The following is a 13624-nucleotide window of genomic DNA, read 5'->3' as shown; positions in this document are numbered from 1 at the left end:
GTATAAAATTCTTTAAAATTTCTTTAACTTTTAAATACTTGCAGCTAAGAAATTAAAGCAGTAACTAACCCAGTGCCCTGACATCCGCATCCACATCCGCATCCGCCCCCTTAAGAGTCAAGTGTCGAAGCAATTAACATGACTTCAGACTCTTCTTCCGTCTCTTCTAGCTCTCTATTCCTTTCGCACTTCTTCTTTAGCGTCTTATCCATATGGTTTCTACGTTGAAAAAGTGGGTCGACCTCTGACCCACCGCCCACTTCCCACTGACCACGTCCCCTCCACCGCAACGCCCACAATCATATCACAAATACGTGACGATGAAGCGATGTAAGCATACCAGGTAGAAAAGCCAAGAAGAAAGCATTTCTCCGGCAAGGAAACGATGAGATTTATAAGAAGAAGAGAAGAGGAGAGAATAGAGATGGGTGTAGGCAAAGAAAAAGGGGGGATTATATTACTTTTTATATTATATTTATTTAAAAATATATTTTAAAAAGGGGTTTTATAATATGAATAATTTGCATAGAATCCTATTTTAGAATTTTAAATTCTTCTTCTATCCTCTTTTTTCAGCCCCAGCCCCTGTCTATGTGCGTGAAGGGGTTATAGACTCACACACACACACACACACACACAGTACAGGTACACAAGCTCGGTTACGTTTGCCGTCACGTAATTAGCTTAGATTTTGCTCGTTTTTTTTTTTCTGCTTTCTGCAAAATGTGTGTCAATATGGCGTTAATAACATTACATGACTACTAAAAGCAATTGCTATGGGGTGAAGGCAGAGGGGGCGACGGGTGAGAAGAAAAAGCATAAAAATAAACTGCAACTGTCGCATTATACCGTAACACCGGCGCGGTTCCGTAAGTGCGGGCGTCAACAGAAGCAGCGCAGTCAACAGAAGCAGTTAGTGCAAAAAATTATTTATTTTTTTTTTTTATATATTTTTGCTTCCGCAAATGGCAAATTAAATTAAAAAAAATTTAAAGCGAGCAGAAATAACAGTCAGTCAGTCACAAAAAATAATAAATAAAATGACATTGCAAAAAAATAAATAACAAATAAACAGAAATACAGTCATAACTCATTAAGAGTATGATATGATATGGTTAAGATAGGTTTGGGTTGAAAGGAGAACTTGTATTTTATTCCAAAATCTTTTCAAAAAATAATAAAAAAATTTATAAAATCTCTAATAATATTTCTTAAGGAAGTTTTACTGTACCAAACAATTGTTGATTTTTGAAATTACAAACAGATGCCGCCACCTCGCTTTTTTTTTTTGGCCATTTCGTTTCAAAAACTAACAAGAGAGGGAGTTGGCTAAGCGGATTTGCTGCCGTTTTGACTGTTTTTTATTGTCTATTTTTTTGTTTGTATTATTTTTGCCAATCAACAGATTGGCATCGATATTGGCCATAGAAGACAGCCCCCAAATGTACTGTACTGGTAGCTGCTCAATCAAAAATCAACAATGAATAAAATCAGCCAACTGTCCGGTATTCGGCATTCGGCTTTTGTCTTTTTGGAGTTTTGGGGTTCAAGGTTCTACCAATGCGATGACTTCCTACCCACATATCAAATGTACCTATATAACCATAGATCTATGAATAATATCACACATATATGGCAATATGGCAATGATGGATCGATCGAATCTGCAAAAAAAAAAAACAAAAAAAACCTAAACAATGATCGATCTTTTTCCGTTTGCAACTCACCTGCTCTCGGAGGTCTTTTGATCTTTTTTTTTTACTATTTTTTTTTTACCGGCTAATAACGGTATTTCCATAATACCCATAGAAGGCGTTCTGGTTTAAAGTTTATTGCTCTGTGTGGGAAAAAACTTGAATCGACCCTGAAGATCTCAAGTAGAATCGATGACATCATTCAGAATAAATAATATTCTTAAAAATATATAAATAAAAAAAAAAATAATTATTTAAGCCAAAAACAGAAATACACATTTCCGTCTGGCATTTGTCAATTAAATTTAAAATTAACAAGTGTGTTTTGTGGAAATCCGAGGAGAAGCTGAAAACCAATTAACCCAGTAAGGGGCTGTATTGTTTATTTATTTATTTTTTTCTAGCTCAGTAATTTCAAGGGAAACATATTTTTTTCTTTGATTAAAAAATTGCAAAAGAAACATATTTTTCTAGAGTGTAATATGAGAAAAATGTAACGCTTTCACACATTTTTTAAAGACATTTTTAAGATCAATTAGTGCCTTTAAGCTTTTTGGTTAAATAGCCATTAAATTTGGCTAATTAAAATGAAATTTTCTCCTTTTTTTTAAACTACTGTTGAAAATTAAAATATGCAAATACCAAATTTACGATTCTAGGGCCAAAACTGGCTATTAGATGGGGCTGATATGGCCAAAAAGTGGCAGAATTCGATGCCAAAGCCCAAAAACTGAACCAAACTGAACTGGTTTTGTTATTTTTTTGCTTTTAGCCAAAGCCAAAGCGAATTTTGAATGTGGGTGAAGTTGTTAACCAAAAAAATAAACACAACAACAAAAAAATGTGGCAAAAAAGCAAACGCAATCGAGGTTAGACTTGGCTTAGATTCTCAGTACAAACTTGGCGGATATTTAGTTATAAACTTGAATTTAGTTTCTGGCCAAATTAGAGTCTATAACTAGAGAAAAGTAAGGCAGAGAAAAAAAAAGAAACCAAGAAATTTGGTATTTCTAGTTCTAGATCTAAGTTTCTTTTTTTATTTAAAATCTTAAACCTTTCTTTGAGATTTTAACTCATATATAAAGAATAAATCTTCTAAATTCATTTGTTAGTTTTAAACAATGTTTTTTTTCTTGTGTATAACAACTGTCCCATAAGATACAAAGATACAAAGTTGGCCAGATTCAGATGGATTTACAAATACAGACTGAAAAGCGACTTTTGACTCAGAACATGCCACAAATGTCGAGATCTGTTTGTTGCGCTTGTCCAATTTGTCCGATTTGGTGTGTTTCCTGTTTCCAATTGCCAAAAAAAATAACTAAAATTAAAACAAAAAAATCTTTAAACTAAGAGACACGAGAAAAGCATTAAGGGGTTTTTGGTTTTTGTTTGTCAATGATTTTTGGACTTACATTTGAAAGGGGGTAGAGGTACTAAGATTTTAAGTCAAGTAGGTTTTAAAGGCTTCTGATCCTTATATAAGTCCTTGAAAACATCACGATTGTAATTTCCACAAAAAAAAAGACATTCTGTGTAAAATGAAATGATCTTGAGGCATCTCCTCTCCTGATCATCTCATCTTTATTATTATTATTTTTCTACTGAATTTCCTCACGATCTTCCGTTTGAAATGCTTCCGTTTTAATTCCCAATTGTGATCCTTATCGGCCCAAAAGTGAGTCATCCGGCGGCGGCGTCGTCTCGTTTTCTCCAAAACGGATCACGGATCATGGATCACGAAAAAATAAATAGAGATAATACCAAAAAGGGGGGTAGTACTGTGGTTCGTGCAAATTGCCTGGCCATGCCGGTCTTTTAAGCCATTTGTCCACTTTTGGCCATTTTTTTTTCTACTTCTACCTTTGTGTGTGTGTTTGCAAATACGGAACATATGTAAATATTAATTTTATTAAGCAAACGTGACTGCAAGATCTCAAAGCGACTTGGCTTAAAACACATTGACATTACTGACACGACAACCCACACACAAAAAAAAAGAGATACTATATATATATACTATAATATTTGCTAAGCGGCCTTTCAATATTTGCGAGGCTTTGAAGTGCAAGTCCGACATTCGTCAAATGTACGTGCCAGTTTATCTTAATTTTTCTGGCTAATTGTTGTGGAGAAAGCCGATCGATCATGAAGTAAAAGTTGAAAAATAAATATTAAAAACAAACCCTATAATTTCAACAACTTCCTTAATGTATTAACTCCTATTTTGTCAATCTAACAATTGCCACATATGAGTCACACACCGATTGTTGCACCGATTGTTGCCTTTTGTGGCACCTCTCCGCCTCCTGACCTTTACCAAATCGGTTTCTAAATTTAGAAGACCGATCGTGAGTGAGTTTTTCACGATGTTTGTATACCCTTGGTAAAGGTATTATAATTTATTTTTCCAATTAAACAAAGACTAAAATTTAAAATTATTCTTTTGCGCGCCAAGCCTGCGATCAGTGTTGAAAAGTTTTCCACTGGCTCTCTCTTGGACTTTCGCTCTTCCTGATCCTGCGCTCTCTCTTTTGGTTCTTCTTCTTTCTATTGATCCTTCAGTGTGCGTTTGTTTGTTGTGCCTATTGGGTGTTTTTTAACAGGTGTTTGGGATTTAAAAACAAGGTAAGCCACAACTTATCCACATATTAATAATATCCTTAAGATCCTATACATCTATTTTAATAGAGTTTTTAAATAAAATTCATGTATTAGCAATGGGAGCTCCTGCGTGGTCGCTTGTGTGTTTATGGAGAGAGCTGCCGCCTGTTGGAGTCTCACCCGAAAAGTACCGCTATGTTTTGAAAACAAGAGCATAATACGTAAGGCATGAATACGTAATAATATGTAATATACATCCATGTAATTACATACATATGTTAAAAGACATGTAAGTATTGAATTTTATTTAATTTTTTTAATATTTAAGTAATAATAAGTTAAAGCAATCTTTTCTTTGCTTAAGCCCCATCATGACTAACAATAAAATTCATATAAGCAATCTTAAGGATATATAATGGAATCAATGGCTTTAAACTTCTCTCAAAATTTGTTTAATTCCCTTTTTTTTTTATAATATTTTTCTTACCATTCCTAGAATATTGATTTGCAAGTTGAGCTACAAAATCACTCCACAAGCCAAAGACCAAAATCAACTCACACCCTAAACAGCTCAAATTAGTCAGCGACACTCCATAAATCAGGCACACTCCTAGACAAAAGCCAAAAACAATAGAGGTGGGTCTAACCCAGGTCTCCATTCATAGACACTCTATGAACTCCATGTATCCCAGTGCTCATGTCCAGATACAGTGTCCCGTGTCCCATGTCTACTGTCCACTGTCCAGTGTCCAGTGTCCAGTTCCACTTGGGACAGCTGCCAAAGTCTTGGAGTCCGAGCGATTAGCATACAATTTGTGGGGGGCTTGCACTCGCGGCCATAAATAATAATCGCCAGCGGTTTTTTTTTTTGGCTTAAAGACTAGTGCTGCCAAATAGGGATAAGTTTATAAAAACTAGCCGTGTTTTTAAACAAATATATGGCAATTATTTATGTAAAATAAGGGCTTTAAAAATTACTAGAAATTTTAAATATTCTTTAAGTACAATAAAGATCTCTGGAATATAATCTTTATCTATATTTTCTCTTTAAAAACTAAAGAAACTCTGCAGTTATCCTTTGAGTTATCAAGGCTATACTGTGGAATATATTCCAGAACTTCTCCCAAAAATGCATCCTAAAAACAGACATTAAAAACTTACCATAAAATGGCTAAAATCGCAACACAGGTATTGCAGTTTGGCAGTTTGGGAGTTTGGTTCCCGTTGTCGGTACAAATTGCACCGTTAATAAAGTCAAAATCGGATTAGACACGGCCTGCCGCCCCCTTTTTTTTTCATATACATACAAACATATACATATATAAAATATATACATATATATATTTTTTTTCTGATCATAAAACTCAGCTGCAAGCCACCTGTGTTGAACCGATATCGGAAGGCGATATACATAGGTATATATATATATTTTTGCACTCCAATCAGGCAGTTGAAGTTGAAATCAAATGGCCAACACAATAAATTCAACTCTAATGAATTTTGATTCATTTCCATTTGCTTTTGGCGCAAACAACTAAATAAAAATATTGACCCATATATGTCAGATTCGGACGGTAGGCGATCGACCGACCAGCCGATCGAATTTGAAAATCAAAAACGATTGGAATTCGAACTCGAATCAAGATCTTGTGGAATATTTTTCGTCCCGCTGTTAAGGTTGTTTATTGGAATTACCATAACTGATCAATTGCAAACAATTTATATCATACATCACAGATATGTATGTGGTTTTTCTTTAAAAACTAATGAGGATATGTGTCTGTTGCTTTTTGGCCAAAAGGCTTTTACGGGAATTCCAAGTTGTGTTGCTGGGTTTTCATGATATGAATATTTAAATGTTCTTGATTTTATTTGTTCTCCTTGTGGGCTGTTAAAATGACACTTGCATTTCGTCACGTCTTCGCTCTGAATGCACAACTTTCTTCTGAGGGACGTGCAGTCTTCGTTCTTAATTTCTCCAATTCCAGAAACGTAATCGAAATGAAATTTATTGGGTTTATTGGCTTGAGATTCATTATGCAAGCTTTATATTTTATTTATAAAATTATTTTCATAGTTTTATTTATTAGAGATGTGATCCATGTCTCTTACTTCGTTAGAGATGAGTTTTTGGTGTTATCGATAAAAGCTAGCGACTGCGAATGGCGCGCATGCGTAGCTATAATTTATGGATTTGAGAAAGTTTTGGTTGAAACATATGTTTTTTTTTTTTTAAATATTATTAAGGCAAAGTATTTCTGAAAAAAGGGATTATTTTTTAGAGATGGCATCCATATATTTAGGTCTCTGAGCTTTCCGGATTACCGATCAAGATTAGCGTCTGCGTCTGGGACGCTGGCGAACCCTATTCCTCCTGGCCTTGGAGCCGCGTCCACCTCTCTTGCGACCGCTGCTGCCCCTCTTCCCGGCCGGATCTAGAGGGTTGAATGGATTGAATCTGGCCCATTCCTTGAGGCGGGGATCGACGAATTGGTTGGACTCCTCCAGTATCTTGACCAGAGTCTGGGAGTTTTTCTCGTTCTCGTTGGTGAAAAAGGTGATCACCTCGCAGGTATCGGACAGGGAAAAGCCTGTACGAGCCAATCGCTGGACATAGCCGTCAATGGAGCTGGGAAAGTCGTAGTTGATCACATAGCGGATGCCGGGAATCTCCATACCGCGTGATGTCAGATCCGTGGCCACGATGATGTTGTAGACGCCTTCACGGAATTCCTGGATAATGCCGTCGCGCTCCACTTGAGTACGTCCGCCGTGGACGCCTTCGCACGGCACATAGTCCTGGATGAAGGCCACCAGGTCGTCGACACATTTCTTGCGTTCCGCATAGACCACCACCTTGCCCGGTTTCTTGCCGCAATCGTAGATCTCCGTCAGCTCCTTCTTAAGTTGATCCAGTTTCTCCTCCTCTTTCAAAATTTCGACACGCTGGCGAGTTTTGAGCTTGTAGCTGGCATTGCCAGCATAACCCACACGAACCAAGGTATACTCCTCTAGGAATCTCTTGGCCATACGCTCCTGTCCACGGGACCACAAGGTGGAGGCGAATATCAGCTGGGTCCTTCTTGATAACTGGCGGAATATACGATTCAGTTGGCCCTCCAGGCCCATCTCCAACATCCGATCGGAGCCGTCCACTACCATGAAGGTGCAACGATCCAGTCCGTATCCCGTATCGGAGTCAGACTCGGTCAGGATGTCCAGTAGACGGCCGGGGGTGGCAATCACCATTTCGCAGCTGGAACCGAACGAGCTGAGTTGCTTTTGGCGCTGACCCATGCCACACAAACAGAGGCTTTGGAAGGTGCGGGGCGGAGTGTAGGTCTCTGCCTCCTTCTGGACCTGGACGGCGGCCTCACGATTGGCAACCAGGATGACAACAATCGGGCCAGTAGCTCTGCGGCCGTAGGACTTGCGGGACAAGATATGATCGATGGCTGGCAGCAAATAGCACAAAGTCTTGCCCGAGCCGGATGGCCCTGTAATGGCCAGGTTGTTGCCAGCCTGGGCAACTGGCCAACCCTGTGCCTGCACCGGAAGCGGTTCCTCGAAATCCTGCCGCTCCAGCTCCTTGAGGAGCTTCTCATCAAATCCTGCAGCCCGGAACGTAGTCACCGGCTTGGGTATCGGCCTGGGATCGTTACTGCCCACGGATATTTCGTGCTTGTAGCGATATGTCTCCACCTGATCGTTGGCTTCCTCGGCGGTATCTAAGCGACGTCTCTTCGGCTCCATCTTCCAGGGATTCGTAAAGTTGGAACTGGTACTCTTTTCGGTTTTGCTATTGGACCTGTGTTTGTTGTCGAGACTGCTGCTGCGACTGGTGGAGTCATTGGATGCCATCGACTTGGAGCGCGATCTGCGCCAGGGACTGCCAACACGAATGACAGTGCTACGGAGGGCACTACGATAGCCATGCTCATCCCGAAGACGGCTACGACTGCGATTATCTCGTGACTTCTCGGATGCATCCGAACCTTTGTTGTGTCTTTTGTTCCAGGAGGCGTAGAAACTATTGATGATTCTTTCACGGTTCTTGGTTGCGCTCTGACTGGTCGAGGGCTTATCATCGCTTTCCTCGTCACTGGACGTTGGGGGCTTGATCACAATTCGTCTATTGGAAACGGCCTTCTGCAGCATTAGTCGTTGGGATTTATTAATGCTAGTGCTGCTATTGGAGCGAGTGGAGCTGCGATCTACTCTGATTTTCGGCTCCGGCTGGATGCTCTCCAGAACCTTCATCTTATTATTTCGATGTGGGCTTCTACTCTTGGCACTGGACGAGCTACTGCGCCTAGCAACAGTAGTTGAGGGTTTTACAACAGTCCTTCAATAAAAATATTACCAAATAAGAGAAATGAATAGAAAAAAAAGCCCTCTAGACGCACCTGTTACTACCCTCTTTGGTTTTTGATTTAAAGAGATACTTGCGTCTATCGCTATTCCCGGAACTTGACTCGGAATCGTCTGCCGTAGTGGAACGACGCCCCTCACTCGAACTGGACACCGAATTGGATGCGGACTTGGTTTTCTCCAGAATTTTGTTCAATGGCGGTGTTAGGGACCTCGGCGGCACAACTTTCGAGCTAGTATCTTCGCTGCTGGAACGTTTCAAACGCATTTCTCGTTCCTTTGCCTTTTCGCGGTTTTTACGAGAATCAGCTTCATCCCGCGAATCTTTTATTGGCGGACGATGAGTCGGATACTTTTCTCGGCTTTTTCCCATCTTTTCTTGCAAATTGTTTTTTTTTTCTTTTCTGGTTAAGCTTGCACTTTTCAGGTCTTTTCGGTTGAATAAAAATTTATGCACTAACTTGACAGCAACGCTTACTGGCAGCTAATCAGTGTTGGTAAACGTTTTAAAAGGGAGCCCGCCATAGGTGGTATTTTCCAACTTCCAACACTTACGATTGTTGCAACTTTATCGGTTTGGAAACAAAAAAAGTTATTGCCTAATCATTATATACATATAAACTTTAGTTATCTTTTGGATATTTTTTTACCAATTTTATATGCTGGCTTTTTATCAAAAAAATTCAATTAGCCAAACGGAAGGGGAAACAAAGTTTCTTCGGCAACAAAGTTGCCCACGAAATGCCGCCAAAACTATAGAGTTCTAACTATAGAAAATCCGTATAATTAACTAGATAAATTGGCTAGCAATTGGCTGTACAGATCGTTAAGACAATTCGCTAATGATCGCCAGACAGCTAACGATCTCCTTTGGCTAATTGGCCACCCCTTTTGCTGTTTTCAGTCATAATTGCCATAAAAAACAAAAAAATAAAAACAACCATGAGATGAAGACATCAACAGTTTTTCCCCTCCAAGAATCTTTGGCTATTTAAAAAGATTTGTTTTGGTTGCAACATTTCGGTTTTATTTCTATGATTTTGGAAGGAGTTTCAATTAAAGTTCCATTAACGCTTCGCAACGCATACAATTATCAAAAAATTATATTTATGCGCTTATGACATTTCCGGCACTCGATTTTTGTTGTTGTTGTTTTTTCAAAAATTTTTGCAAAATTTATGCCCGTGTCTGAGTCATTTCATTTATTTCGAGACAGTGCAGACAGAAGATCAAAGCGACTTCATGATCATGCTGCACGCATATCCATCACCATATCGAGTACGGATCCAAGGAGTACGACTACCCAGCCCGGGGCGGAGTTATTTTTTTTTCGGAAAATATATCGGCGGCCTGAGAGGGAGTCGGCGGAGGGGGTTTAGGTGTTTCACTGTACAGGTGAGGCTACAGCGCTGTGTGTGGCTACAGTGGTTTAGTTTCAAAATAAATACCCGGTACTAAGACTAAAGGGTCTTATTAAAATTATAACTAGGACTATGACACTGCAACTTTTGGTTATTAAAAGTCAACATTTTGGAGTGATTTTGGTATTTTTTTGTGGCTCTAATCATGGTCCATAGTATTAATCAACACCTAAAGAACCCAATCGAGTTCCAATGTACTTGGCGGCCACAAAACTAAGTTGGCTTTGGATTCTGTGGCAAAAAAAAAATGAAAGAAAAACAACCATCGAGGCGGCGGCGGCATCAACAACTCTGAATGCAACTGCAACTGCAACAGCAATTGCAACAACAATGCGGAGACGCAGCAGGAGATCTTGTTGCCGATACGAATCCAAAAAAAAAAAAAAACAGAAGAAAAACCACCAACAGCAGCAGCCATACAGCAACAACAAGTCAAGACAAATTGTCTACGGGTTGAGGTCTTGCTATTGGCCTCCAGCGTGACGATGTCGGGTGCTACTGGCGCCACTAAAAGCAACAACAACAACAACAAAGCCAACTAACAGCCAAACAGAAAAAAGAAAGAAAAAAGAAAAAAAAAAAAAAGAGGGCCAAGACACTCAGGTAAGGTGAGGAGGCGTGGCCAAAAGGGGGAGGACTGCGGTTATGGCACATGCCATCCGACCAAAACAACAATCTGGCCAAAAGCACAAAAGCAGAGACCAGAATTAGTTGTTCTTAGGAATTGAATAAGAAATCAAAAAAAAAATCTAAAATATTAAAAATAGTAATAATATTATAGATTATAGCATTGCATTTTTCGAAGGTTCATCAAGTAAACTTTATGAGAAGCGTGTAGAAGGGCTCTCTTTTTTTTTTTAATTCCACTACTTTTCTCCACTTTACATAAAAAAAACTCAGTAAATTTTTTGAATGCTCATAAACAATTAAAATTTTATTAACACGTAGTCATAATCTGGGGACATATGAAAACCATTAGACTGAGGGGTTATATATTAAAGATATGGATTACTTACTTAACTATGGAGTCTATGGAGTCTCACTATCACTTTTTCTGGTTTTAAACCCTGGAATACCACTTATATTGGCCATTATGTTTAATCCTATATTCGAAGAATTATTTATGAAGATAAGGTTTATAGAGTTCTGGATACTGCTCACTTTTTTCTCTTTTAATTTCTTTGACTTTTGATGAGCAACTTTGATGAGTTGCTCAGGCTTTATTTTGGTGACATCCAGCTTCATGAGGTCCTCGAGATACTTGACTCGTGAAGAATACTCCTTCTCAGGCAGGAGTTGGTTTATCGTGAGATCCAAAAAATCCGTCATCCGTGCATTATTGAAGATGGTTTCTTTACGAGGTTCTGGTGGTTGTGTTTCCACTTTGGGTGCTTGAGCTTCCTCGACCACTGGTTTGTCTTCCTCTTTTGAGACTTTTTGCTGTTCTTCCGGCGGCGGGGCCACATCGGTCTTCTGCACGGGCAGTGATGGTTCAGGACTACTATTCCGCACCAACTCCTTTGAAGGTCCAAAGCCAGGAACCATTTGACATTCATCGTTAGCATCACCGGCGCCAAGGTTTATCCAAAAATTGGGTTTCGCCGGGCTGGTATCTTTACGTGGATCTGGTGCCTCATTCTTCCGAGTGGCGACCGTTTCTACCTTCGTTGGCGACGGGTTGCTCTCCGTACCAGGTTTATCTTTGTCTTCTTTTAAAGCTTTGTCCATTTGCTTGGGTTTTCCCTCAGGACTGCTAAGCCTCACTGGTTCCATTTTATTCTTAAAATTTCCAGACTTTATCGACCCTTCCGGACTGCTAAACCTCACTCGTTCCGTTTTATGATCTGGGTTTCCCGCAGCATTTTTACCCTGAAAGTACAGCAATTCTTCTTCAAGGGAAGCAAAATTCATACCTATTGGTACTTGATAGATGTCATCTTGGAAAGAATCGGTCTCATTCTTCGGAGTGGCGACAGTTTCTACCTTCTTTGAGTTGCTCTCCGTATCAGGTTTATCTTTCTCTTCTTTTAAAGTTTTATCCATTTGCTTGGGTTTTCCCTCAGGACTGCTAAGACTCACTGGTTCCATTTTATGCTTAACATTGCCAGACTTTATCGACCCTTCCGGACTGCTATACCTCACTCGTTCCGTTTTATGATCTGGGTTTCCCTCAGCATTTTTTCCCTTAAAGTACAGCAATTCTTCTTCAAGGGAAGCAAAATTCATACCTATTGGTACTTGATAGATGTCATCTTGGAAAGAATCGGCCTCATTCTTCCGAGTGGCGACCGTTTCTACCTTCGTCGGCGACGGGTTGCTCTCCGTATCAGGTTTATCTTTCTCTTCCTTTAAAGTTTTATCCATTTGCTTGGGTTTTCCCTCAGGACTGCTAAGACTCACTGGATCCATTTTATGCTTAACATTGCCAGACTTTATTGACCCTTCCGGACTGCTATACCTCACTCGTTCCGTTTTATGATCTGGGTTTCCGCTCTTTAATGATTCCTCAGCGGTTTTACCCTGAAAGTACAGCAATTCTTCTTCAAGGGAAGCAAAATTCATACCTATTGGTACTTGATAGATGACATCTTGGAAAGAATCGGCCTCATTCTTCGGAGTGGCGACAGTTTCTACCTTCTTTGGGTTGCTCTCCGTATCAGGTTTATCTTTCTCTTCTTTTAAAGTTTTATCCATTTGCTTTGGTTTCTCAGACTTTATTGGTCCCTCAGGACTGCTATACCTCACTCGTTCCGTTTTATGATCTGGGTTTCCGATTTTTAATGATTCCTCTGCAAACTTCATACCTTTTGGTACTTGATAGATGTCAACTTGGAAAGAATCGGCCTGCGACTTCACGATGGGTTTCTTCCAAGGGGGAGTCCTTTTTTTTTTGGGAGTTTTAGTAGCCTGTGAAGAGGAGGGCTTATTGTTCTCCACTTTTCGTGTCGATAATTTCCCACCATCACCATCCACGTCTTTGAATTCCTTCTCAGGCTTAACAATGGGTTTCTTCTGAGGGGTAGTCATCGCAGATTGTCGCTAAGGATTGGACTGGTAGAGTGGCTAAAAAGAAATGTCTATGGCACTCGCGTGTTTGTTGTTGTATCTAATATCAATATATATATAGTAAAAAATATAAATGTTAGTCAAATCTGAATCAGAATGAGACTGACGTGGTTTGGGTGACTTCGTTACGAATCTCAAAATTCGGTTTGACATTATTTTGCCTCAGCACACTTGTTACAAAAGTTTTTCACTTAATATTTCTAAAGCCTAAAATTAATTCATTAATAGATATTCTACCAAAAAGAAGCCTGTTTCAAAGGATTCCCACTCCAAACCTTTAGAAAAAAATGCATTAGTATCCTCATTTAAGTTATGAATGCATTTCACCTGAGCAATGAACCCAACCCCGCTATGGAAATGACCCAGTTTCTTTTAAAAAAAAACAAATAAGAGGTAGGGAAATAAGAGGTAAGGGAAGCCTTTTAGCCATCAAAGTAGAGGCTCTAAAGCTCTTAGCACTTTCCCAGC

At 39.4% G+C, this 13624-nt stretch overlaps 3 protein-coding genes and 1 long non-coding RNA gene across 6 annotated transcripts in view; 1 reads left to right on the top strand and 3 right to left on the bottom strand.

Annotated features, from left to right (window-relative positions):
* pigs (pickled eggs) overlaps positions 1-13624 on the bottom strand; it is a 55316-nt gene that overhangs the window by 10977 nt on the left and 30715 nt on the right. The gene's annotated exons all lie outside the window — the stretch shown is intronic.
* Positions 5931-9226, bottom strand: LOC138926631 (uncharacterized). Its single transcript, XM_070281453.1, has 2 exons — positions 8705-9226; positions 5931-8643 (listed from the first exon to the last, which is right to left on the bottom strand). The coding sequence occupies exons 1-2, from the start codon at positions 9040-9042 to the stop codon at positions 6633-6635; spliced, it is 2349 nt and encodes a 782-aa protein (XP_070137554.1). The 5' UTR covers positions 9043-9226; the 3' UTR covers positions 5931-6632.
* LOC138926787 (uncharacterized) overlaps positions 10233-13624 on the top strand; it is a 38423-nt gene continuing 35031 nt past the window's right edge. The window contains exon 1 of the long non-coding RNA XR_011443442.1: positions 10233-10693. This is a non-coding gene — a long non-coding RNA (uncharacterized lncRNA). The remainder of the gene's footprint in view (positions 10694-13624) is intronic.
* Positions 11022-13313, bottom strand: LOC138926489 (neurofilament heavy polypeptide-like). Of its 2 annotated transcripts, XR_011443039.1 has the most exons (3): positions 11252-13313; positions 11107-11193; positions 11022-11045 (listed from the first exon to the last, which is right to left on the bottom strand). XR_011443039.1 is itself a non-coding variant. In XM_070280818.1 (2 exons), exons 1-2 carry the CDS (start codon positions 13115-13117, stop codon positions 11188-11190), a joined length of 1872 nt encoding a protein of 623 aa, XP_070136919.1. In that variant the 5' UTR covers positions 13118-13313; the 3' UTR covers positions 11049-11187. The 2 variants fall into 2 exon arrangements, 1 of the variants encoding a protein (XP_070136919.1); XM_070280818.1 differs by lacking the exon at positions 11022-11045 and having other exon boundaries at positions 11049-11193.

This window comes from Drosophila bipectinata, chromosome XL (genome assembly GCF_030179905.1).
Source record: "Drosophila bipectinata strain 14024-0381.07 chromosome XL, DbipHiC1v2, whole genome shotgun sequence".
In the NCBI taxonomy this organism is placed as follows: domain Eukaryota; kingdom Metazoa; phylum Arthropoda; class Insecta; order Diptera; family Drosophilidae; genus Drosophila; species Drosophila bipectinata.
This window is presented reverse-complemented; position numbering and strand designations above follow the sequence as displayed.